The following is a 26,688-nucleotide window of genomic DNA, read 5'->3' as shown; positions in this document are numbered from 1 at the left end:
AGGGATGTTCCAGGACCTTGTGGCATCTCATTCACAGAACAAACAGCATATTACAGGCGAAAGGCAGAATTCTGAAAGCTGTGGCAGGTGACAGCCAGGAGCTACGGTGTGGCACGTCCTTCCCTTTGCTGAGCAGGGCACACACCATGTCTGTGTCCCAGTGAGGTCCATGCAGGTTCTTGGGGCAGGGAACTCTGCTGGGAAGCAAAGGCTGACTGGAATAAGTAGTTTTCCTTGAACTGCTTTCTATGATAGAGCTCATTAGCAGTTTTGGATTATCATTTGAATATGAAGCATTATGTAAGTGTAGATGACTTTAGAATATTTCAAATATCATTTGAATAAATCTGTGTAGGTACAGTGTTATAAAACCAGAACACAGTGAGCAAGTAGTTGGGAAATAATTTGCTATTCTATATTTGGGTTACATTTTCTCTGCTTTATACTGCAGTTAAATCCCACTTTTTCATAACCATTCTTAAATTTTTCAAAACTAAAATCGTGACTTAAAAAGTAATAGTTGAAATCACCATGTTCCTAAGCAAAGCTTCAGTTTTGACTGTTTACTATTTTCAGACAGAAAAGCACCTGAACCAAAACTCTTCCTCTGCTCAGAGGCAAATGTTACAGAAAACAGTAGTCTTGACATAATTAGCTGTTGGCTTCCCATTAGTTTTAGCTGTGCCCTGGATTCTAAAATAAATACAGGGCCTGAGCAAACTTACATAAGAGAGCAGCAAGCCAGCCTCCAGTACCAGAGGTGGTTGGGATTTGGGCAGCAGCTCCCAAGCATGTCACATCTTGATTAAATGACAAGGCAAAACGAGCAGCCCAAACATATGTAGCCTTTAAAACTTTTGGCAACACAAATGTATATGTATTAACACAAATTAAGTAAACCAAGATATGGAATCACTCCTCTCACTGCTAGGTTTACAAATAAAACTATTCCCTGGATTTTTCTGGAAAATTAAGAACTTTGAAAATCCTATCAAACTTCTTGTCAAAGGATCTTCACTGAAAATTGTCCTTTCATCACTTCACAGATGCAGCTTAATTGCAGATAGGGTTCCTTCTAGCCTGAGATTGTAAATGAAAAGGTATCCTGGTTTAGTTTTAAATCACAGAAACCTGTAAAGCAAGCAGGAATGCAGGAGAGGTACCAGAGAAGTGCAGGGCAGTGCTGTGAGCCAGGCTCTCTGCCCATTATTCTTCCTGTGCTACTGCAAAGAGGGCAGAAAGCAGTGGATGCCCTTTAGAAATGATGATCTTGGGACAACTCCATTGCTGGGATTTAGTTCCTTGTTGTGTGACTGCAGCATCTAGGATTTGTTCTTTATTCCTTCATATAAAGCACCTAAAAAAAGCAACTCAGGTGTAATGTCTGTTCACCACTGTGGTTCTTCCTTATGCAAGCCAATGAGTAAAGAACACAAAAATTTTAATTAGCAAACAACTCTCCACACAGACTTTGTTGGTACAACATAGTTATAAGTACATCTACAAACACATACAGGTTCTTTGGACTATGATTTTTTAAAATATATTTTATATGACAACATGAACAAATCTGGAAAAAAACCAAATTACTTCAACCTTATGTAGAGGTAGCTGAACAGTACTCTGTTCAGTGATATGAGAGTATAACTTAAGATTCATTTCAAGTTCATTACAGTGCACAAAAGGATGTTTTACAAACAAATGGAATATACAAGTCCACAAAACTTTTTTTTTTTTATTTAAAATGGCTTGATAGATATATTTCTGGCACTCTTGTAACCACACATCTTGATGGAATAGACAAGTATATGGTGCCAAATTAAGACATCTTACACAGATAGTCTTTTGCTCCTCCTTTGTGTATTTCTCCCATTCCACACCAGGGAATTCTAGAAGCTATTACATTGGTTTTGCTACACTTCTGCTCTGTAAACCTTTGTTCTGCAAATTGAATGTAAAGATTTAAAGGTGCATATGTTTATATTTATAAAATATATGGCTATGACTATTAAAAAGCTCAAGAATGGCAACAGAATACAGGCACTTCTATGTGAAAGTTACTTTAGACCTTATGAAACTCCAACATTAGTAAGCACTTCACATGATACCTGGATGAGGAACTCAATGTAATAGTTCAGGTTTTTTATTATTCACCATTTTAATCCTGTCTAAGCAGATTAGGTTTTTTTGTACCCAGACAATATTTATTTCGCAAAGTGTTTCAGTATAGAGACTTTGCTGAAGCTACCATTTTTCTGTAGCTATAAGACTTTCAGTGATTTACTGGGCTTTGGAATAAACCCCAGATCCTAAACTATGTCTGTGCCAGTTACAAGTTAGATTGGGAAGCTGGCATTAAATGAGAACTAAGCTGGGGCTGAGAGCAGGGATTGAGTTTATCTGATGTAGGACTGGGGGAATGGGGAGCACTGCCCTAAGCACGTATAGTTCCATTGGGGCTTTATGCACAAAAACCTGTAGTTAATGTACATTTGTTTTTTAAATAAGAGTTTGTGAACATGTTCTCCATTCCTAAACACTGCATTTAAATACAACTCCTGTCTGTCATTAACTTAAACACCAGAAAAACTTCAGCACCAAGTAGAAATCGTTAAAAGACCATCTACAACAAAATTTTACAAAGCTCTTTCTCTACAGCACAGATTAAGCCAGACCTGCTACATCTAAATCCACATTAATACTTTTTAAAGATTAAAATAATCTTTGGATTAAGAAATCCATGGTTCAGGTATTGTTAGTAAGTAGTCATACAGAGAGAAAGATAGGCCAAGCAATAGGTCAGCTATCAGCATGGCAGCTGCTGCCTCTTATTGCTAAAAGGTAATGGAAGGTATCAGCACTTTAAAAAAAAAAAAAAAGTAATCCAAGGACTTTCACATCTAACACTTTGCATGATAATAGCCTATCACAGCATTTTATCATGTCATTTATAAAACTACTGAACTGCTTTCTACAACTGTGTCAGGTTGCATTATTTTTCCTGCTCAGTGAAGTCCTGCCTCAGGTTTACTTTCAGTCAAGTCATGCTAGCCAAGCTATCAGCTATTTCCATGGAAACATTAACCCCCTGAAGTTACTGAGGGACACAAGGAGCATATAAGAGAAGGCAAAGTTATTTTCAGTTTCTTAACTCTGTCTATATTTGGGAATGAAAAATTAGGATTACTTCCTAAAGAAAATTTCTGACTGCTTTAATTAGAAACTCTATGGTGTACATGTACAGGGACCTGGAAAGGTGATCCAGCCAGCATTTGTTATTTTATTGTATTTTGTTGAACAGTTCTTTTAGAGAAAAGTGACTTCAAATTATCAAAACTGTATCTTACAAATGCAAATCTAAACCTTTAAATAAGTGTCTGGAAATGTTTAGGATACTGGGCAGGAGATTGCTTCCTCAGGTTTTAGTTTGATCTATTCTTGGTTCCTTCTTTGTTCCCATCATCTCCCCTCCCTGTTTTGTTTGGTTTTTTGGGTTGTTTTTTAAAGGTGCACTGGTCATATTTGGAAATAAAATTTCTACTGCTTTTAGTAATCCTAACTCAGTGATGTAGGCTCAATAGATATGGACTTATTTGGGGGACTAGTAAGAAGGCAATGCTGTACTTACACCCTCACATCAAAGATTGATCAATATTTCTGGCCACAAAGGAAAGGCAAGTTTGATTCACAATTTTCCTTTGTAACAGATGAGCAAGACTGGTTTATTGGACTGGGTTACATGTCTAGAAAAATGTGAGAAGCTGAATTAAAACACTCCCCCAATTACTGCTTTATCTGATTGATGCTGTTTCTATAATTAAAGTGGAGGTATTTTAAAATCTGTTCAGCTGTTTATTCATGCCCATAATAAATGCTGCCTTAACACCCTTGTTCTGATTAATAGAACTGAAAAAGGAAGCAATACTGTGGCATAACTGAGGATATTTTTTTGTTGCTTTTAAACCTCATTCCTGTAGTTTTAACCTCTCAGCTCACTGCAGGTAAAGACTACTCCTTGCCCAGCTTATACTGGACAGGTTTGTATTCCCCAGCAAACCCATTTTATCAGTATTCTTTTTTTTTTTCCTCATCCTTATGGAATTTGCAGACTTCAACCATTATACTAGGATGTGAGGGCATAGAGCAGTCCCAGACAAAGCTACTGTACTGGTATAGATGAACTCTTTTGATGTGTTTGAGTTGTTGTGCATATGCAGATCAACTGTATCATTACAGGCAGTAGGTCCAGGGTCCCCCAGGCTGCAACTGATGCTCTGGGCATTCATGATTTAGGGCATGTACACAAGTTTCTGCTTAGAAAATTCTGGCAGCTTTACTCAAGGCTGGTAGAAAAGACAATATCCACTTTTAAAATTAAAGATTCCTTCCATGCCAGTTCAACAAAATAGGCATAATATGAGTATGTAGCATGCAGGGAAAAAAAACAATGAGGTCACTGAGAAAACAGTTTAAAATAGCTATTTCAGTTCCTTTTCTCACAGATTAGTGTAACAAAGTGACAGCTTTTTCCTGTGGGAGCACTATGGGCCCCCTATGTTATATGCAATAATACATAATGGTTTAAGGAAGAATTGCATTTAAATTGGCTTCACTTCCAAGAAGCAGAAATCACTTAATTAATGACCTAAAGAGATTCCATAGCAGGTTTCAGCCACCACACACTTGTCACTGCTCAGGACAGGTTTATATTTCTATGCATTGGTTACAGAGAAGCACATGAAGTACCCCCTTATGGAAGAAGTGCAGCACTCCAGCAGCATGGGAATCAGCTGTAGCATTTCCAGAATAGCCCAATGCAAACACAGGATGCACATTCCATTTGCACCACATGCTTGGAACGTGTTTGTCTTCCATTCATTTCTTTGGTAACCTGATGGAAAAGTTCTAATGAATTTAACTTGAGGGGGAACAAAGGGAGTTTCATGGAAACTGAGCTGTGTGAAAATTACTTTTAACTAATAAATGTTTCTGATTAAATGATTATGGAATAGCACATGGAAAACTGACATTCAATTCCACTGCATTTTTTCCATAAAGGCATGGAATGCAAAGAGTGCTATTCTGGATAACAGTAATAAAGAAATTTGTAGTATTTCATAACATTCTCAATTTGATCTATTTTTTTGCCACTGAAAAGGAAAACAGTAGCTTAGAATAAAAGGCCCAGTTCTGCCCACACTGAAATCTGTGAAAGTTCAAGTCAGATGGAAGCAAGATCAGTCCCAGAAAGTGATACAATTGAGAGCAATAAGAACAGCAAAACAAGTATATGATTAAAAAAAATAAAAATCAAACCCCAGGTACCTCCTATTCTCATTTGTGCCCTATTTTTACTAGCTAGCTAGAAGTAATCATGCTAAAATCCACTTGTTTTCCTTGAGTTAACTATTATTAGCAACACTACCCAATCTCTTGAGAGATGGAGTGGCTGGGTAGAGACTTGAAGCTAACAGAAACCTGAACGCTGGGGTGAAATAAATAGAATTTATTACAACATATTCCTTCTCATGTGACACAAACCCTCCTCATGTGATGCCCTCAGCATCCTCTAGTTCAAAATGACTCCCTTCTCCCCCCCATGCACACACACCAAAGCCAATTCCCACCAAACAATTAAAGAAAACTGATCTTTAACAGCAACAAAAACTGATGTAAATAAAACACACACCTCTGTAGTAACCTACAATGAAATGATACCAGTACTTCCAGTTTTCTTTAGAAGACACTTTTTATATATTATGGCTCTTTCTTCACAGTTCTTTGCAGCCATTATCCATTTTTGCAAAAAAAAAAAAAAGTTCATATCTAAATTCAATTCCAAGTTACTCTCTGTTCTGTGAAAAATGAGGGGATAGATCCTTCTGTCACCACTGTGGCCAATTCCCAATTCCATCAACCAATCAAGACTTCATTTTACCCAAGCACCTGAACACTCATGGTTGAAGTTAAGCATATGCTTGGCTGCTTTGGGATACCAGGAACCGAGCTGCAAGCATAGGATCAAGCTCCAATAACTGTGCTTGAATTAGCTCAGACATAATCTGAGCATTCAAAGACTTCATGGCAGGCTGTTTCAGAGGGAAAAAAATCCTTCTTAGGCTACAGTAGAACTGGGGATAAGTAGAAAAACATTCAAAGTATTTGAACACAAATATCTGAAAAATTATCAAAGCAGTTGCCTGTGCACTGCTAGAATTATCATTTTGTCCCGAGTCATAAATACAGGGTAAAAACACTATAAATAAATATAGCAGTTCACTTTCCTTTAGAGAATAAACACATAAATAATATACATTTTGAAACAAAAAAATCATAGTGCAAAAATAAATTATCAAACGGAAGTCGTGAACATTATTTTACACAATGCTATATAAAACCTGAACCATTTTGAATAAAAGACTGCAGTTCACTGAAATAATGCATTAACATTATTTCTGCTTCACATTAAACTGCACAGTTTATCCTTTATCCACTAAAAAATAAAAACAAAATAAATTAAAAAACCTCTTAAGTGTTTTAAAAGGTTTATGGCAAACAAGATCACTTTTTGTTCTATCACATTTGTTATTAATTTAGCAGTGCAGTGATTGAATAATCATCTCCGAGTTCCAAATGGAAACTATTGAAGTATCCATAAACATCCCTTGCTCTTTATAACTCATTTTTTTTGAAATTCAGGCTTGAAACATCCCGACACTCCAATCTGTAAGACATTATTGCAGTTAAATGAAGTTACAAGAGACAGTCTACAGTCAAGTACTGTGGGAGACTTCACAGCTCCTCTCCTTCTCACCATCACCGTGATCTCGTACGTGACATGAAGGTAAGGACACGTCTGATGCCATTCAAGCGGTCTCTGAGGGATTTCATGGCAAGGAAAGGGAGCTGAGCTCTGTTCTCAAGTGGAAGGACAGCCAGGACCCACCAGCACCAGGCTGGCCCATTAGGGTTCGACTGCAGCAAGAGGGAAAAAATACAAGTTAGAATCCACGTGGATGGTAAGGTCTTGTTTTTGAAGATTTCACTTGGAAATGGTGATTTGATAGCAAGCTAGCCAGCAGGATGCTTCACTGGTTTGTAACTACAGGTCAGATTGAAACAAAACAACCAAGTTGCACCCTTCCTGAAAAAAGGATGTCAAAGGTATAAGAAATGCATTTCTGTTTCTAGCTACAGTTTACAGGTTGGGTCTTCTAGATATTTTAAGTGTATTTTTTTTCTAAGTTATTATTGAACCAATTCTTTGGGATTCCTGCCCCCCTTCTTCAGACTTCATGACACTACTTATTTTCTGCTGCTATACTTTGTTGCTTTACCAACCCTACCATTTGCAGTCCTTGAACAAGAGAACCAAGTTTCCTCTTGTCTACTTTGTCTCAGTTATTTAACTGGGGGGAGTAGGCAAAAAGGCATTTAGTCTCCTGGGATTAATAAAGTCAGTTAAGCAGTCTCAGGAAGTTACCAACATTAAACCCAAGCTTTTTGTTCACAACTCTGCTACTACAGTTATGAACAACATAATTATGCTGCTAAGTTATGGCAACATAACTAAAGATACTTGGCCTTTGCAGGATAAATGACAAGTATTCACATTTTCATCTTCAGACACGATGCCTCCTAGTTTATCAGCTACTCTTGCTATTTCTGTCTCTAAAAGTTACATAAGCCACTGATTCTGTGTACCTGTGGGTCAGGATCCTTGGCTGGCATTGGACCAAAATGACTGAGAATTCGACTCTTGAGTGCTTGCTTGAGGGAGTTAAACCACATGTATGCCTGATCATAGACAGAATCATGGAGAACAAGTAATGCAGCATATTCTTGTCCTTGCACCTGAAATGAGTCAAAAGAAGGGGAAGGTCACTGCTAATTCAGTCTGCACGTTGGGGAAGGGACAATGTTAATTTTTAGAAGAGTGAAGAAAAGGAAAAAGAAAGAAGCATGCCAAGAGAGTTCTGGGAGAAGTTCTAAAAGTTAGTTTGGGTGCCCTCCCCTATTCTGCTCTCTGCCCTCCACCCCAATCTATCAAATCCTTCACTTTATTACCTTAAACTCTAAGCCAAAGGCACCCATTTGCTGAACAAGCTCTTTCCAGATTGCTATGTGAAAAAACCTTTACATTAGCATCCTACAACACAGAAGACTGTGCAAAACTTTTTAACAAACTGATAGCAGGTCCTCATAGTAGACAATTTATCTCTCCATTGTATATCAAAAGCTTATACATCACCCAGAATACTCTGACTACATATATACTTTTAAAATAAGAATTAACATAAAGAATTGATAATGTAGTGGACCCAATCCTGCTCCTTCTTACCTGAATAAGAGCTTTCTAATTGGGTGTCATGCAAAATGAGGCAACTTGTTCCTCACCCCATTTGAAACGGCAGTTACTTCATCTGTAAGAGTGTTAAGATACTGTCCTGATTTCTCTTAGTTTTGTCTTCAGCTACAAACCCCTTGGTAAAATCTTCTCCAGTGTATGGACAGTGTATCTGTATCTTTAGTTTCTATCATGTTTCTCATCTTTAATCAGAAGCAGTTAGTAAAATTTGTTTTACTAGAAACTATTCTACAAAAAAAGATCTCACTGCAACTGCATGTGCTTAGAGTTTCACATGTAATACATGTTTAAATGAATTACTAAATTTACCTTCTGATCCTCAATGTATTCAATATCTGCTGTATTATAGCCATCCCTCTGGCTGTGCTCTATCACCTTAAATCTCCTCTTGCCAATGCTGTCTACAACAGAGCGACCATCAGCAAAGAATTCCACATTTCTTATCTCCAGAATGCAGCCATAATCTGCAAACCTATTGAAATCAGAACAAAAGCAAGTAAACAAGTCTTATTCTCTCCACCCTTAGTTCCACAGAACTGCCATACAGCCAGGCCCTACCACAAAGGTATTTACCAGTGTCAGCTCATTTCTATTGTTCACAGTACTGACCTGCTGCAGTTCTAATTATTCCACAATTGTTTTCAAAACTATCAGGAAGATTCAGGCTGTCTAATCTGATTAACATTAACTGCATGTTTTGGAATACAGGGAACATCTTATGAAATTGAAAATTGCCAATCTTGGCAACACACCTTCTCCATAATCCTCCTGTGTTCAGTCAACTCATACAGAACAACAAGTGCAAATCAGAATATCAGATTTATGGAAGGGCTAAGAAGTCTATAATGAAAAAAGCTTCCCATAACTTCAGCAGATGTTATTTTGGCCCTGTGTATTTTATGTACATTGTATTCTTATGGTGTATTCATCCCCCGTAGGTATCATACCATAAAAAGAAGGGAGGGATACTAAATACACAGATGTCAAGGTCCAATTGCAGTCTGACTCTAAATGGTTCCATGTAAATGCTCAGCCTGTCTGACCTTAGGAAGGACCTGTTGTGACTGTACTGGATGCCAGAGAGATACAATAGCGAGGCTATAATTATATCCCAATAGCTTAGCTATTCTTTTCATAATAAAAACCCTAAACCCACCATACAGCACACCTTACCACCGTTTCAATTTGAATTCTTGTGCCAAAGCATTCACATTCCAACCAGTGGAAAAGGCACTTTTTTCATATATGACAAGAGGTCTGGAGCTCAACATCATACAGCACACACTAGCTACACGTGTTTCAGAAAAATGGGCAGAACTTATTACTCAGAATCTAACTGCTCAAGAGACAAACTTCAGTCTTCCCACTTTCTTTAAGTGGCATGATTAGGAAGAAACTTTCTCTACTGGAAAAGTGTGACAGATCCCACAGCCATGAACCTTACTGCTCCCCTCCAGACTGAGTGGGCCACATCCAAGCATGCTGCTCACTCACCCCTTTACAGGGTCACTGATGCACATCCCAAACTGCTTGGTGCCAGTCTCCATGCACCTCCGAATCATCAGGCGGTAACACGGCTCAAAGATGTGCAAAGGACATGGGACTGTAGGATAAGCCATTGTGCAGACAAATATGGGAACATTCTTATTTAGGCTGTAAGAAAGAAAGGGAAAAGCAGATAGGACATTTGGCAAGGTACAAAATAATTTTAAAGAAAGGGTTATTGCATAAAATGTAAGATATCTTTAAATAGAAATCACAACATCTTCAACAAAGTTCTTAATGAAGTAAAAGCTGAAATTACTTTCCCCTTAATTGACTAGATGTTGTTGGAAGTGATGTCCCACTTACTAGCCCAAGAATTTTTGCTATGCTTTTTGGTTTTGCTAGTGAGAGCATTAATCCCTCTCTTTTACTGCTTTTATTTATTTTCCTTAATCCCATTTCTTCCCTACCCAGTACATTCCAACCCCCAGCCTGTGAGACTACTTCCACCTATTGTCTTACTCTGTGGCTTTCATGGATATTTGTTTATACAGCAGCCTTCTGGATTTCTTCTACATCTGTTTGCTGTTTAGTTCAGTGCCCAGTTTTGATGCTAACTGAAAGCACAGTTTCACCTGTACCCTGTTCTCTTTGGAGTCACACAATACCAACAAAGAAACTGCTTTGTCAGCATCTCAGCTTGTGCTCCACAGTGGCAGGAGCCACTCACCAGCCAACAGCAGTGAGATTAAAGACTGAATTTTCCATAAAAGGATTACATACTTGGAAAGCTCTGCTATTTCCTCTTCATAAATCTTTCTTCTTTCAGTGAGTTCCTCTGGAAGATATCTAGCTATTAACTCCTCCATTAGGACTGTTTTACAGTATTTCCTCATGGCCAAGCACTGCAGTAAAAACACACACAAGCAGTTACAGATCACATCTAGCATTTCCAAGTGTACGGTGCACAAGGAGGTCAGCTCAATTTTCATCTATAGCAAATCAAAATGCTCTTTTAAGCTAGCACTGCCACCAAAGAGTGGCAGAGAGAACTGTTCTCTATGTTATGGGCATTATCTTGGAAAATCTGGGGAGTAAAAACAGCTACAGATTTTTTTAAGAACAGGTCTGGCCCTAAGGTATGAACAGAGGAGACTATCCATGCTTTGTAAGCCACACAAACCTTTAAAAGTCACATTCCTCTCAAGTTATGTAGTATTTCTTATGAGTTGGGAAATACCAAAGATTTCAGACAGTGATACTTGAATCTATCTTGTGCCTTTGAGTTTATGATGAGAAAATCCAAATATTATTACCTCTGAGAGTCCTTCCTTGCACAGGGGACATTTTGGGTTGTGATCCAGGCATCTCTCAAGACATTTGAGACAGAAGGTGTGTCCACAAGGTGTAGTGACAGGTTCATAGAAGAGCCTGAATTGCAAAATCAAAAAAATCCAAAAAGACAACAATATCATCTACCAAAGTAAGAGAAAAAGCCATTGCCAGAAAAAGCTGTATTCATTCTCTATTTAACTACTGACTACTTCAGCAGTAAAGCTGTCCCTTGCTTTTCATTTCTTCAATCAACTTCTGTGTTCATTCAGCTTACAGACTGTTTTATTGCCACCTAACATGAAATGCAGCCCATGAACACTGACTTCAGTGAACCTGAGAGGGGCATTGCCATTAACTTCCAACAAGCCAGGATTTAATTGTCCTCTGTGTGAGTGATAAATAGAAGCTGAATTGGATCATCTGACTTTTTCTAATGAAATCGAGCAATACTTACACAACTATTGCTGTGGAAATCATGTGATTACTTGAGTACAGCTAAGCACAAAATAGCTATTTGCAGTCATAGCCCACATAAGTGGTTGCAATAAACTCTTATTGCCAACTCTATGTGGTCTTGGAAAGCAGTTTTGTTGAAACTTACAGGTTTTAACTTTCAAATGACTGCTTTTCTAGAAGAAGAGTGGCATTACCTTCATATTTCATCTAGAAAAATATGTAAAGATAAGGCCAGATCTCCAAAGTACCATGGTAACTGATCTTTACTCATTTCAAGTACCTCTGTGCCCCTTATTTTCATGTAAGGATTTTTTGTTTCTTACGATTACAAGATACTGCAAAGCAATGCCTCCTTGCCAGGAAGTACTGTAAGGTGATATGAATAATATGGAAAGCTTGGGTTTTTTAATAGAAAACATTCACAACTAGAAATGAAGATGTTTGGCATACACTGTATTTTAGAACATAAAATTTAAATTGTGCCGGGGGAAGTTCAGATTGGATATTAGAAAGAATTTTTTCACGGAAAGGGTGATCAGACATTGGAACGGGCTGCCTGGGGAGGTGGTGGACTCTTCGTCCCTGGAGACATTTAAAAAGCGACTCGATATGGCACTCAGTGCCATAGTCTAGTGACTGTGGTGGTAGTTGATCAAGGGTTGGACTCGATGATCTCTGAGGTCCCTTCCAACCCAGCCTATTCTATGATTCTATGATACTGTCTAAACATTTCAAGGTCTGAAATATTAATCTAATTATAATTTGAGTGCATTAAGTTTACTTTAAAATGCTAGTCCATCAAAACAGTACACTAAGTTCTATTATACATGTGGAAATTATAAATCTAAACACATTTATTAGCATCTTTAACAAGATGAGTTTATTGAAGAACATAATTGGCTCTTAACAAGTTTGCTATAGCCAATTATATGTCATTTGTTATTAAATTTATTGACATTTAAGCAAGGGAACATATTGCAAGTATAAAAAATACCACACCTTAGTGCAATTTGACTGTGTAATTAAAAACCCTTGTTAATTGTTTCACCAAGAGAACCCTCACTGCACTAAGGCTTTGAACTATGTAAAACACTGAATTCTACCACATGTGTCAGTAAGCACTGGTTTATTCATGTAATTACTTAGCAGTGACTTACTTAATCTGCAATGTTAGCACAAAGACAAGGAACTCCTGTTAAAATGCATGATTTTGCTCTAGTTCTCATGAAAGCCAGCAGCAGCCTTTTCCTTTTGACTCTAAGGGGACCTGGACCAAGCCTTGTGAGCCACTATACAGCAAGATTTCTCATGACATCATTTTGAGCTACTGTAACAGCAGGAACTACATAATCACTTCTGCTGAGTAATGCTCCTTGATTTCTCAGCACTGTGTTGCTTTGACTATTACTTTTTATTTTGTGCTTGCTGGAGTGAATGTAGATCAATGACAGCTTGGCCTCTCCATCAGACAACCAGGCTAATAACAGCTCCTGCAGTTAATTGTCAACAGGTCAGTGGGTTACTAGGTAATTAGTCCAAAGTATCTCAGGATCCTAATCCCCAAAATACTTCTGAGGAACATGGCAGGAAATAATTATAATCAATCTGCATGAATAGCAAGAACAAGACCTTGTGACAGCTTCCTTTAGCACAAGCCTTCATTGTTGCAGTGATGTTAACAAAGCCAACATCCTTCTGGATTACAAGGCCTGTCTTTGGGATTGCAATTACCAGGTCAGCATCACCATCATCTGTACTGTAAGGGCATCAGCAAGCCTTGAAGCCTTGAGCCAATTCCTTCACAAGTGTATTGGAGTCTGGCTGTTTCGATTTAACAGAGGATGAGGAAGTGGGGCTAATTAATTTTATTAAAAACATCTGAAAAATGCTTTGTGGACACAATGATCCCAAACATGCAGACTCATTAAAACCAGCTAAGACTGTGTGGCTTCCTGTTAGAGGAAAGTTTTGCTCTTAGGAGTATCAAGTGCTTTAACAGCTGTATAAACTTTTGGAGCTGTAGGCAGATAGAGGGAGAGGGGAGCAGATCTGATTTATTCCAAGCAGAAGTGAATCAAACAACACAGCAGTTTTTATCCCTAAGGTTTTCAGTTTGTCTGAAATACACTGAAGCCCCCTTCCCACCTCCCTGCAGACAAACAACACATCCAGATTTCTCAAAGCCCAGGCCTTCAGGAATAAATCCACAAAAAGGCTGCTATTTTATGAATTTTAAATGTAGTGCAAAAGTAATGCAAATATGCATTATTGATAAACCTGGGTAATTAAAGGTTAAACCTGAGCAACACTCACTGCAGAGGTCAAGACCCCTGTAAAACACCTTTCCAGTAATTGCTTCTAAGTCAGTAGCAAAACCCCACATGGATATATTTGCAGATTTAAAATGTTTTTTACAAAGCAAGTAGTAAAGCAGGTGTAGTTCACAAATCCTACTGCTTTTATCAAGTCATTGCCAACCTCAAGAATAACTGTTGTTTAACTGGAAGAGATCATGGAGTGATGATGCCCTTAGTTTACTCAGGAACACATGTCATGACACAGGAGAATCATGCTCTTGTGTGCTTTGCATGGTCCTCCAGTTGCAAAAGCAGCATGGTGTTTTTACTTACAAACTTGGAATATTTATAGGATGTGCTTTGGCTCTTCAGCTATTTTGTGCTTATGCAACATCATAGATGGCTCTACAAATTCCAAAGGACAAATTGATGTTTTTTGTGCTGTGTGTCAGTGGGTGGGCGTGAGTAAGTGCAGAGAGGAAATCTTTCAGTCACCTCCACTAACATGCTCAACCCTCATGGGACCTTATGTGCCCTTTACCAATCAGCCATTAACTTAAGACCAAAACATTGCCCTTCATCATCAGTGTTCAGAACCAAAGATCTAGAAATGCATCACTGAAGTAACAATTGTAATAAAAAACACATTTCAAGTCAGAGGGAAAAATAACTAACAAGTAAGCTAGAAAATCTCTAGGTCCTAAATGGGAAGAGTTACAGCTTAAATCCTAAAGATATTAATAAGAAAAAAATGGATACCTCATACATAGAGAGCAGTCCAAATCTGATGGATCCACAAATTCAAATGGAGTATGTTGTCCAGTACTACTTCCCTTAGTATCAACTGTATCTACCAATAACAAAAAAACATTATAATGTAATTGAACAGAACTATGTAAACACAATTGTATTCCCCTGTGTCTACAAGCAGCACCTGATATTTAAATGTGTATTGTGGATACTTCCAAGTTATTGAACCATTAGGCATCAGTGCAGTAATTGCTGTGCAAAGCATCAAATTCTGCCTTCCTCAGCTTCCCTCCCCTGCATTTTGGTGGCTTTATCCCCATTTACAGAGTGCTGAATTTAGCCTTGCATTAGCAAGTAATGTCAAAATGTTTTTTTAGTGTTGGAAGTCTAAGAAGCAGCAAATTATTCTGTCAGACCATTGTAAATACATCCCACAGCATCAAAACAAGACCAGATATAACAAAAATCATTTGAGAATTTGTGCTCTTAAACTTTTTAACTGATCCACAAAGTGCCAAGACCATACACAGCATTGATCTCCTTTAAAAGATTTGGAGCTCTGCCTTCTTAGCCCCATTTTTAGATTCAAGAGTAATTTGGACCCTCTTCCTCTGAATTTTACAAAAGCAAAATTTTACATTGGTTGCATGCCATGGAACTTATCCCATGTGTAACTGCACATACCTCTTTTCATCAGTTTGCAGGGGACCTCAGCATTTCGCATCTCCTCCGAGCAGCACTTCCTTTTCAGGAGGCTGCACTTCTCAGAAATGAGAAAGGCAGACTCTGGCATGGAGGTGAGCTTGTTCTCCTCCTCTGAGCAGTCCTTTTTGCTCTCTGTGATTTGTATGGATTTCTTCAAACTACCAGAAGAAGCTACATTTGGTTCCTCTTGAATGGGAAAACCCTTTTTCTGTTCCACATTTACCTGTGCAGAGAGAGGACTGACATTAGACCAATCTTCTGACAGCTGGGTAAAGAAAAAAACCCAAACTGGTCACAAGTCTTTAATACCACAGATCACCAGGAAGGACTTTTTTAGTCAGCAAGCAACAGTTTGAGAATTGCTCTATCAAGACCCAGCTTTAATGAAACAAAAAAAATGCAAACAAACTGTTCCCCCCTGCCCTGCCATGGCACTGAATATTTTCAACCCTTATATGTGGCTTTATAGCTTGGTAGTGAAACTTGATTCAGGCAAAAATCTGGCTAGATCTCAAGTTAAATATATTGTCATTTAACCTATGGAAAATTGCATATAGTTGTATCATGGCATCAACTATCAAAACAATGATTTTATTTTAAGCAATATAAACATACAAAATTTATAACAGAGGGATGCACAGAGCTTCCTTCAGTATGACAGATTTCTTTTGTAAAGTAAAAAACAATCAGTCTTTATCCCATTATGGCTACAGAGCAACCTGTGAGTAGCTATCACACAGGACATCACCAATCAACTTGTCACACCAACTTCCCAGATTAACCTGAAAGCAGAAACTGGATTGTGATCAGGAACGGTGCTGAGATGTAACATGCAGAAAGATGAACGAACTGTCCCTCAAATGATTTCATGAAATGTTCACACAAAAGGATTTCTTTTCAGAATATCCTAATAACCTTTCCAGAAGGCAATGTCACTGTTCTTATCACTGCTTAAAACCCACCATCTTTGTTTGTAAGGACTAGTGAAGATTTCTTCTACATAATCAGTACATGCAAAACCTATCCTCAAGCTTAGGTTTCACTGAAGCAGCAGTGGTCTTTAGAAACCCTGTCCTGGAAACCTCTACAGTCATTTACTAAACTATGGCTGTGAAACAAACTTAAAGAGTAGCCAATATATCTTACCTGGCTCTACAGTCACCTCTAAGCAGTGAACAGAACCTGAATGCAGGATGACTTTGTCACTGACATCATCAGTTACAGTTCAAGCTGAAAACCTAAATTTTAGCATTTCACAGCTTTTGAGGGTATCTGTCCAATCAGAGGCCCTTTCCCACTACCAATTGCTTGGAAGAGCTAAAGACAATTAGAGGAATAGTACCCACTCAATTCTGGCTTAAAACTTATCAGAACACCACCACAAGACTTTTTAATAGAAGTTAGATAAAGAGACTTCAGTAAGTCAACTTGGCTTTGTATAGTTTGAAACTCAGTAAAAAAAATCTGAGAAAAAACTCCATGCTCCTGTCTCCCAGAGGTGAAAAGGAGAGAAGGCTTCAGAACATGAACATCAAACACACAACAAATTAAGAACCACACATCAGACTTGATCTTTACCTTGAGCAACCTTTGTAGGTTATGGCTGGTGCCTCCAGATCCCACTGAATTTAGGAGATTCCCCTTTAATCTAGAGTGATGTGACAACAGCTGCAGGATATCGGGTAAGTGTTCCTGAGCATTTCCCGGGATGAGTGAAAACAAACTAAGTAGAAGCTGTGATATAAAACAGAACACTTCACTGCTTAGTTCCTTCCTTGCAAATGAAAAAGCAAGTAAGGCAATAGCTGGATAACATCCCTGATTTTGCTAAAACCATTTAAAGAGCCCTTTAGACTAAGGTAAGAACAAAAAGAAGTGCAAGAGCTAATGCAGTATCAGCCAAACAGACAGCAAGAGACATTTTCAGTTACATAACCCCATGAAGTTATTAACCCTTCTCTGTGATGTGACACACACATGCCTTCATCCTCTTGCCCTGCAGTTCAGAGCCCACCAAAAATTACTCACTCCTTTCTTAAATGTTTTTGCTGCACATCAGCAGCTTTTGCTGGAGTTTACTAGTACAGAAAGCACTCATCTCACAGGCTTAATACTACTTCAGTTAAGAAAATGTCTCTGATATTGTAAACTGTAGCTATTTTTAATTCACTTATGTGACAATACAAAAAAGAAAAATGTAGGCAGCAGAAAAATGTTATTAGAAAAGAAGTGAACCTGTATCAAGTAACAGCTTGTAGCCACTTGTATGGCACTGCTTATTGGATGAGTATTTAAGGAAAGAACAAGAGCCCAATCAAAGATTCACACCCCAAAACCTGATTTCCACATACAACTGAAGTGATCCCTCTGATGCCTGAGGAAGCCACATAACAGCTCAGATTTCTTTTTAAAGGCAAGGATTCCACAGGATCACACTATACCAAAGCTAACAGGGAGAGTTAGCACAAGCAGATCATCACAGCTACACCTGAAGAATTTGGTAAAATGTAGTATGTCATTGTTATGCAAACAGCTTTCCTTGGAAATGACCCAGTAGAGTATTACATCATGGAGGAACTCTGTCTGACGAGTGCATGAGTAATTCTTTGTCACCAGAAGCCTACTTTTTCTCAGAACCCTACTGTTCAGAAATTAGGTGTCTTGGATAAGGCCATTTGGAGTCTGAATTTGGAAATGAATCCGTTCCTGTTCTTCTTGCTCTAGTGCACAGGAAAGCTTCCAGCAGGACTATGAGAACAAATCATGATACAATGACTGTGAAAGACTGCATGGAACCCAGTGGGGAAAAAACCAAACAAAAGCTCCTAATATTGGTGAAAGAACACTCAAAGAAGATAGAAATCTCATGAGGAGATAGAAATTTGGCTGCACTACAGCCACCCAGACTACAGTCTCTGTTATCCCCATGAACAGTGCTAGACTAAGAATTCTACTGTGCTTTTAGAAAGCCTTGTGCATTACAGCACACAGAAACCTGAAAGTTTCCATCCTGCCAGGAGAAAAATGTGGATGCACTGCCATAAAAGAAAATTCAGCACAAGGAAAATAGAACTATTAGATTTTATTACCATAAGCTATCACTGCAATGCTGAGCCTTTTAGCTATGACAACAACAAAAAATGGTCAAATGCCAAAACATTGATCACATAAGAAATCAAGAGATCTGGGGAGGTGTGCTGAAAAGAGCAGTCTTCACCAAAGCCATTTAGGAATCCACATTTAGGCTGCTACTGAAAAAGCCTCACTATAGATCGATTTTGTTGCTTATTTAGCATTAATTATTAGCAACCCTTACAGCTATTTTAAGACAGCTCTTCCTCTGCTGGCTGCTTCCCTTCACACACTGATACTCAGCAGCAGAACCAGCACTAGGAGGAGAGCTGCTGCTCCCAAGTGGAGTTTGAGGGGTGCTGCGTGTTGCCTTCTGCTGTCAATGCCCTGATACAACATCCAACAGCAACTCCCCCTCTTCCTCACTCTTCCACTGCTAATACATATCCAAGATAGGAAACAGATTAGAAATCTGGCTATAAGGAACCAAAACTGTCTATGGGTGGCAATTGTTAAAAATTCAGTTTTGCTTCAGATCTGCCAGCACAAATGTGTAACAGCTTCCACATATTGCCTGCCAAGTTCATTTTCTTGCTACCTCCCTATCTTCAAGTTAGCAAGGCACATAACTCAAGTTTGAACAACAGGCTAGATACATCTGTCTATCCAGCTCTTTGTGTTAATAAAAGAGGGGATCAGAGGAAAAAGAATTATCCTCTATGAATGGTCACTGAAAACAATGATTTAGAGAACTCACCTTTTGTGCTTCAGACTTGGCTGTCTTGTTCCCAGTATCTAGAGCAAGGCAGAATAAAAACTCTCTTAAAGCTTCTTCTGTTTTCCCCAGATTAGCTAATGCTTGTCCTTTCCTTAGGTGACCCTGCAATGAAACACATCCATAGTTGCAGGTTTTACTCTTTTGCCATAACAATATGCAATGAAATCATGATGAAACTACAACAGACCTTTCTGGAGAAGACAAAGTTAGGCAGGAAGAATCACGGTAACTATGTCTTATGGTTAGACACCACCACACTCTGGGTTTTCAACCACAATGAAAAAAAAACCACCTCTTGCTGGCAGAACTGGGATATTCTCTAATTCAAGCTGATTCTGAGAGCACCTGACCCAAACTGATCTTGGAGAAATCTACCTCCCCTACACTGACCGCCTAAAACAGTCATTACAGCCTTGCAGATTTATGTAAGTACAGCATTCAGTTTTTACAGAGTTCATGAACTTGTTATTCATCCAGGTCAAAGACAACAGCATTAGCTCATTCTCTAGGATTATCACTCTCTTCCTTCTCCCCAGGAAGCCCAAGAATATTGTTGTTAAAAGTCTGTAATCCACAAGAGTCCAAGAAGCTACCCTCAGATTCAGCTGTCTGACCATTCTAACTATTTTCTATCCAGGGAAACATCAAGGCTTTAAAACAGTACAGGTGGAGTCAGAACTTACTTTCAACCAGTATGGCTGCAGTCTGCATGCTGTTTCAGCATCATGCAATGCATCTTCACAAGCTTTCAGAGTAGAGTTTATCTGGGACCGGTTGCTGTAGAGTAAGTGGTCATTTGGAGCTGTAGGAAACAGAAAAATTGTTTGATTGGAGTAGATGAAAACTCGGTTACATAAGCTTTATTCCTTGATTTTATTTTTTTTTTTTTTAAACCACACATCGGTGCTTCCAAGTTGCACAAACCCACAAAGTGCCCAGTCTTTAAATAACTATGTACTAACTGAAATCTGGAAACCTCTTTGGGCAACTCCAGACAAAATGTCAGCTACGCATTATATAACTGCAGGGAACATTGCATAAATAAACGCTGAGACTCTCGCACAACAAATTACCAGCTCCCACCGAGGCTGGAAGAAACGTGCAGGAGCCATTCAAGGTGGCAAGCAGCCGTAGTGTAGGGAGGAGTTTCAGAGTCTTTCTGTATCAAAAGTTTATGAATGGTACATAAGGACCTTTCCGTGCTCAAAGCAGGGAAACCAGCGGCAGCTACAGGAACGGGTAACTCGACAGCAGCGCGGAAAAGTCATCCCGCACCGCGTACGGTAGCGCCGGGACCCGCCGTGCGCGGAACGGGGGCTGCGTGGGTTTGTTTGGAGCAGCCCCGCGTTTCAAACACAACTCTTCCCGCTGACACTTTCTCTCTTGCCCCTCGACTGCCCGCAGCGCCGGCTGCTGCCTCTCACCCTCGCTTACAACGATCGCATCCGAACTTTCTCCGCACGCCGCCGCGGGCGCTCACAGGGCGCGGGTGGGACCTGCCCGGCCCCGCCGCTGCCCCACGCCGGTAGCCAGGGTGGCTCCGCCGCCCGCCGGGAATCGTCCCACCCCCCCGGGAGCGGCGCGGTGCCCCCGGGCAGTCCCGCCGGTTACACAACGGCGCCGGCGGGGGGGCGGAGGGGAGGCCGGGCCGCAGGCTCCGGCTTACGCAACCGCTGCTCTCCTGACCCAGTTTCACCGCCGGCCCAAGAGCCCCCACCCCCCCCCCCAGGGCTCCCCTCGGGCTCCTCCGCGGGGAGCCGGCGGCTGCGCTGCCCCGAGGGCTGCTCCCGGCCCGTCCCGGCGAGCCTCGGCCGGTGGAAACTTCCCTGCCTCCCTCCCTCCGCGGCGGCCGGAAAGGGGGAGCCGTTACCTAGGCTGACCGCTTCGTTGTACTTCTGCAGGGCGGCTTGAAGCTTCTTCTCCTTGTACAAGAGGTTCCCTTCGTGCCTGAGCTGCGAAGCCTTCACTTGGCCCGGGAACCACTTGGCCAGCAGGTTGCTGAGGATGACATTGACCCGCAGGAGCTGCCCGCCCGCCGCACCGCCCTCCTCCTTGCACAGGACGCAGCGGGACCCGGCCGCCCGGTCCCTCTCCAGGCACTTTTTGCAGAACGTGTGTCCGCAAGGCAAGGAAACGGGCTCGAAGAGGAAGCCCTGGCATTTGCGGCACCTGAAGACGTCCCACTCGCGGGGCTGCTGGGGGGGGCCGCTCCCGGCGGCGGGCAGCCCCTCTTTCATCCGGACGCTCTGAGCCAGGCACTCCACCAGCTTCTCCAGCTGCTCGGCCCGCAGCTGCTGGTGGCGGGACGCCAGCTGGTAGAGCGGCAGCGCTTCGTGCAGCCGCCCGCCGTAGGCCAGCGCGTCGGCCCGCCGGAGCAGCACCTGCCACTCGGGCCCCAGGCCGCCGCCCGACAGCTCCAAGTTCTGCGCCTGCAGAGCCCCGGCCGCCAGCTGCAGCACCAGCTGGGACTCCGGGCGCTGCTGCTGCTGTTGCTGCTGCTGCGGGGGGGGGCAGGTGGGAGCCCATGGCGGCGGGCGGGCGGGCAGCCCCTCTCTAGCAGGGCGGGCGGAGCGGAACGCCGGGGCGCGGCGGCAGCTGAGGGGGCGCGGGTGCGGCACGGCCCCACCGGCCCATGCTGCTGCCGCCCCGCGCCACCAGCGCCCCGCGCCGCCGCCGCTTATATAAAGGCGGGCACGTGACGCCAGGCGGCGGCGCCGATTGGTCAGCGCTTGGAGGTTGTTACAAAACCAGGCGGTTTTGTAACGCGCCGGCAGCCGCCCCGGCCCGCTGAGGGGGGGACAGCCCCGCCGGACCCCTTCCACCCCGACCCGCCGAGGAACCCCGCCGACCCAGGTGGGATCCCAACGCAGATTTGTTGGGGAAGCCGCGGTGGGTTGTCCGAGCCCGGCCCGGGGCGAAGGGGCAGTGTGAGCGGCGGGCAGGCCGCGCCCGGCCGGTGTGAGAGTCCCGTCGGGCGGGGAAACGGCTCCGCCTCAGCACCGCCCGCAGCCGCTGTCCGCCTGGGTAGGGCTGACCGGTACTCGCCTCCTCCTGACAGACCGAACCGGGCCGGGCTTTGCCGCGGGGATGGGATGAGCCGGGCACCCGGTTACACGGGACTTGAAGTGAAGTTTGGCGGGTCCGGAGTGAGACCGCGGTGAGAAACTGAACGGTGTCCTGGGTCTGGTGTTCTGGCACCTCCCGTAATAGAAAAGAAACGGCAGTTCAAAGGGATTTGGGAACACCAGGATGCCCTTTCTTGCTAGAACCGGAGTTTTAAAGGCAGTAGTTACACAGTCAATCACTCTCTTTAAGGCAGTTCACGCAGTAGTGAAGCTATTTTAGTGTTGGGTAATGATGCTTTTAGGACAAGCAAGCAGAACATTAGAAGGAAAATGTCATGTTTTGTTTTGTCATGCGGTGTGGCTTATTGCATAGATCCACCTGTCTGTGCCAGGTTCTAGATAAAACCCCATATATATGCCTTATGATCTATTTCTGTTTTAAGACCAGCAGTACTGACCACTTCTACTTGGGTATTGCCACCAATTTTTGTTACATGAAAGGATTGCACGAGTTGTGTAACTGTGGGTGCTAAAAGTAGCCTATGGAGAAGACAACCTGTGCTACCTTAGAATAGGAGCAGTCGTTTTAAAAGACGTGTGGGGTTTTTTTGTGTGCAGTTTTACAGAGATGTGCAGTTACAGTTTCTAGAAATGTCGATGATATATATACACACATTGCCAAACACTCACCCCCCCCCCCCCAAAACCCAAAAAAACCCACGGTACTTTTCATACTGGCTTAGAATCCACTGCAAAAACTGAAATTTCTGAGGATATCCCATTGCTGATACTGTTGGCCCCCACATGAAGCTCAAGAGAGGGACTGAAGGAATTAAGTTCCCATTTCTTACACAAGTGGACTGGACTTCCCAGCTTAGACTGTGTAAGCTAAGCAGGTATTAAGGGACAAGCCCTGACTAGGGGGTTTGAATGGACAGGACAAAAGATGGAAGAAAGGAGAAGTAATCTGTCTTCTGTGAGATCCTGTTTAGAGAGGATACTTGAGAAAGTTCAGATGAACTTAGATTTAAAGTGAAAAAACTTAAGTTAAAGCCACTTAAATTCTGGATCTTAACTCTTAATGATACACACTTGAAATTCATAACAAGGTCTGATTTTGTGGTTTTTATGTGTCCATGGGTAGGGAATCCAGAAGTTTATACAGAAAGTCAGGTGTCTACTTGGAAACAGAAGACAGCCATCAGACTCTTCAATTGTCTTTGACTGCTGTGATGCTGAGCCCTGCCTCTAGGGCTCCTGAATCTATAAAAATAAATAAATAAACAGAAAAAAAGAGAAAAGGGCAACATCTAACTATTGTTCCCAGGGAAGTCCTTTCATTAGAAAAAGATTAATTGAGTAAACTGTTGGTTTCAGTAATTCTTTCTGCCATCATTTGAGCCAGATAATAATCTCATGTATAGCACAACCTTCCATCAGATAATTCAAAGAAAGGTAGGACAAGTGAAGCACTTAAAATTTCAGTTAAGCAATCCTTCAGAACAGTTAAAATAGTGTTTGCTAACAGTGACTTCTTGTTTTTCAAAGCTGCAGGCAAGAAAGTCATACTATAAAAGTACAAGAGAAACAAAAAGAAAAAAGAAAAATGCTTTCTTGTCTTTTTGAGGTCGACAGTTGTCTCTATTGCAAAACTATAGTCTCAGCAACCTCTCAGTGTGTTATTTTATAACCATTGTCCTGAAAACCACTATGAGTCAAAGCCTATTCAAGCGAGGGAAAGTGACATAACCACTGGTTACGAGTAGCAATGCAGTGACAAGCTCTCTATCAGGGATACGCCACCTGTATTTACATAGTTACATAGCAGGCACTTAAAGAGATAAGGCAGGGTCTACAGGGAGGGTTTCTAGCAGCACATGAATTCAAGATACAGGGAATGGAAATGGATTATCATAGAAAATGCAATCAGCATTTGTGCCCTGAAGGGAATTTCCAGTTTCTGTTTACAATGTATGAAAGCATCTGCAGGGGTAGCTGACAGTCTGAGTGCTTGGGACACAAATGAGTCTCTAAAAAGCATTGTGAAATGTCCTTCTGGGAATTCTCTTACACCAGCAGGGATGCTGCTGAAGCATTTCAAGAGAAAAGGGCAGCTGTGCTTATGTGCTGCTCCCATGGTGGAAGCTGTACCCTTATGAGGGTTCAGAACAGAAGCTGTGCTCTTCGGAGTCCTGGAATTGTCCAAAGACAGAAAACAGTTAAGAACTTATCACGGATGGCCTATGAGCAACAGCTCTGTGACTTCTTAGGAGAGAAACCAGATGGCTCTGGCTCTGCTAGTTCCTGGTATGTGTGGTGTTTGGTAAATGTTAGTACTTTGTGGGGTGTGACAAGTGCAGAGGGAGCAGTACAGTCACTAATGGCAAAATATTTAAAAGCCAGGAAACTTATTTACTGTTCACTAGAAGTCAAACAACTACAATATATTTGATTCTGACAGGAAGCCTGGCTGTGCAAAGACAGTTTTAGAAAAAAACAGTAGATTGTATGTGTGTACTCAGTCTAGATATGCTGGGGCTTTTTTATATATAACATCCTGAAATCATGGCATTTTCATACATTTGTACATATATCCATGGATTGGGAGCAACAGTGGATAATGAGGTATAATTGATTAGAAAGGAAAAGAAAAAAGAAAAAACGAGAAAAACAAGGAAAAAAGCAACCCTCTACCTACCTGCATTGCTCATGAGCTCAAGAACTGCTTTATGCTTCACTTAAACAGATGAAAGTAGAGCTAGGAGGTGAGTCACTGCAAAAAGCACATCTCCCTTGTATGATTTTTCTACAAAGGGAGATTTGATTTCTTCCTTTTAATGACAATGAGCACAATACTGATCTTCTTCCAGCAGTTAATGGCTGGCATAACAGACAGTCTGAGAGCATGACTGCATTCTTCAACCTTCTTCCAGAGCTGTAATCTGCATTGCACTTTGAGGTGACAAAAACAACCAACAAACAAACCTGTTTCTTTCTCTCAGACACAACTAACCCAAGTGTGAAATTCCAACCTACTGGTCATGCTGACAAAGCTCCTTCTCTACTGGAAGCAGGGATGTGAAAAGTCACTGAACAAATACAGCCACAGATGGCTTTTTATTTTCAAGTGCTCTGCACACACTGTGATAGTCCATGGGCAAGAACGGATTTGGACTGGTGGCTTATGGAGTTGAGCCAATTTAAAAAAAAAACCAAAAAACCAAGAGGGAGGTCTGACCATTACATCAGGAAGCTGCAGTGACTTAGAGATCAGAACATGAAGACCTCTGAGTTCTTCTGTGTGATTTTTCTAATGAATCTCTGGATGATTTCTGGCAACTATCTTGGACTCTCCCTTTGCATCCTGTCTACTGTGACTAAGCCTGCATGCAGTGGGCATTTCTGCACTATAAACATGAGTTATATTGGAAAATAACTTGAAGTTCTATTTTAAATGTTTTGACCCATTAATCTTGGAAGAAAAGGCATAATGTTCTATATTATTTCAGGAAGTGAATTAAAAGACAGAATGGAAAAATTGATGTTCATATGCCATGGTTAGGAACTCTCTAGAATGAAGACATTCACAAATACATTAGCCATTTTAAATAAAGACATGGCACCATCAAACAGAGAAAGCAGCTGTGTCACTGCAGTTTGTTTTTCAGGGAAAACTACCAATAGACCTGTGAAAGGTCCTTATTACCTATTGATCTATGAACAGTGTGTAACCAGGAAAAAAACCAGTGCCTTTCCCATGCAAACCTCCCAAATTCCTAATTGATGACTGATGAGTGCCCAGCCTGACAAGACCTGGGGACAGATCTTTCTCCATATGATACTGAAAGAGAGATTCAGTTTGTCCTTGAAGAGTAATCAAATGTAGACCAAGGAGGATAAAACAATTTCTGGTCAGACTTAGATTCTTAGGTTACTTTTGTTCTGTATTGGAATGAGAGGGCTACAAGTCAGAAACTAAATGGAATTCAAAATATAGAGTATTTTTATTGTGAAGTAGGAAGACATTTCCATGCTGAACAAATACTTAACTAATTCACCATGGAGTTCTGAGGAAACTAAGATCAATTTGAAGGTTCACATTTTATCAAAACTGAGGAACTATCCACTAGCCACCCCTAACTAGCTGTTTTGGTGGCAATAGCTAAGCTGTCAGAAGGAAAGCCCAAATTACTTCTTTTAAGTACAGAAGAACAAAAGTCCCATGTTTAAGTGCTCCTCAGTGTGCATGGTAAACCTCCAGTGACAGTAAACTCCTGCTTTATGTGTGGCAAGACAAAGTTAAGTCTAAGAGGTCCATCAGTCCTTGCAGAGAAAGGAAGCCTTTCCATTTCTGGAGAAGATGGGCAGCTACTGTTA

General features: G+C 41.2%; 1 protein-coding gene across 4 annotated transcripts; it reads right to left on the bottom strand.

Annotated features, from left to right (window-relative positions):
* Positions 1-978: 978 nt before the first annotated feature.
* Positions 979-21,582, bottom strand: LONRF3 (LON peptidase N-terminal domain and ring finger 3). Of its 4 annotated transcripts, none has more exons than XM_030449031.1 (13): positions 21,117-21,582; positions 19,930-20,048; positions 19,226-19,348; positions 16,975-17,130; positions 15,376-15,619; positions 14,701-14,791; positions 11,170-11,284; positions 10,637-10,758; positions 9,863-10,021; positions 8,678-8,840; positions 7,705-7,854; positions 6,815-6,975; positions 979-1,357 (listed from the first exon to the last, which is right to left on the bottom strand). In XM_030449031.1, the coding sequence occupies exons 1-12, from the start codon at positions 21,481-21,483 to the stop codon at positions 6,817-6,819; spliced, it is 1,968 nt and encodes a 655-aa protein (XP_030304891.1). In that variant the 5' UTR covers positions 21,484-21,582; the 3' UTR covers positions 979-1,357; positions 6,815-6,816. The 4 variants fall into 4 exon arrangements, with proteins under 4 accessions (XP_030304891.1, XP_030304890.1, XP_030304892.1 ...); XM_030449030.1 differs by lacking the exon at positions 979-1,357 and adding an exon at positions 1,421-6,724; XM_030449032.1 differs by lacking the exon at positions 979-1,357 and having other exon boundaries at positions 1,421-6,975; positions 14,701-14,785.
* Positions 21,583-26,688: the final 5,106 nt, after the last annotated feature.

Source organism: Calypte anna, chromosome 4, assembly GCF_003957555.1.
Source record: "Calypte anna isolate BGI_N300 chromosome 4, bCalAnn1_v1.p, whole genome shotgun sequence".
Taxonomy (NCBI): Eukaryota; Metazoa; Chordata; class Aves; order Apodiformes; family Trochilidae; genus Calypte; species Calypte anna.
Note: the sequence above shows the minus strand (reverse complement) of the source record. Positions and strands in the feature narration are given on the sequence as shown.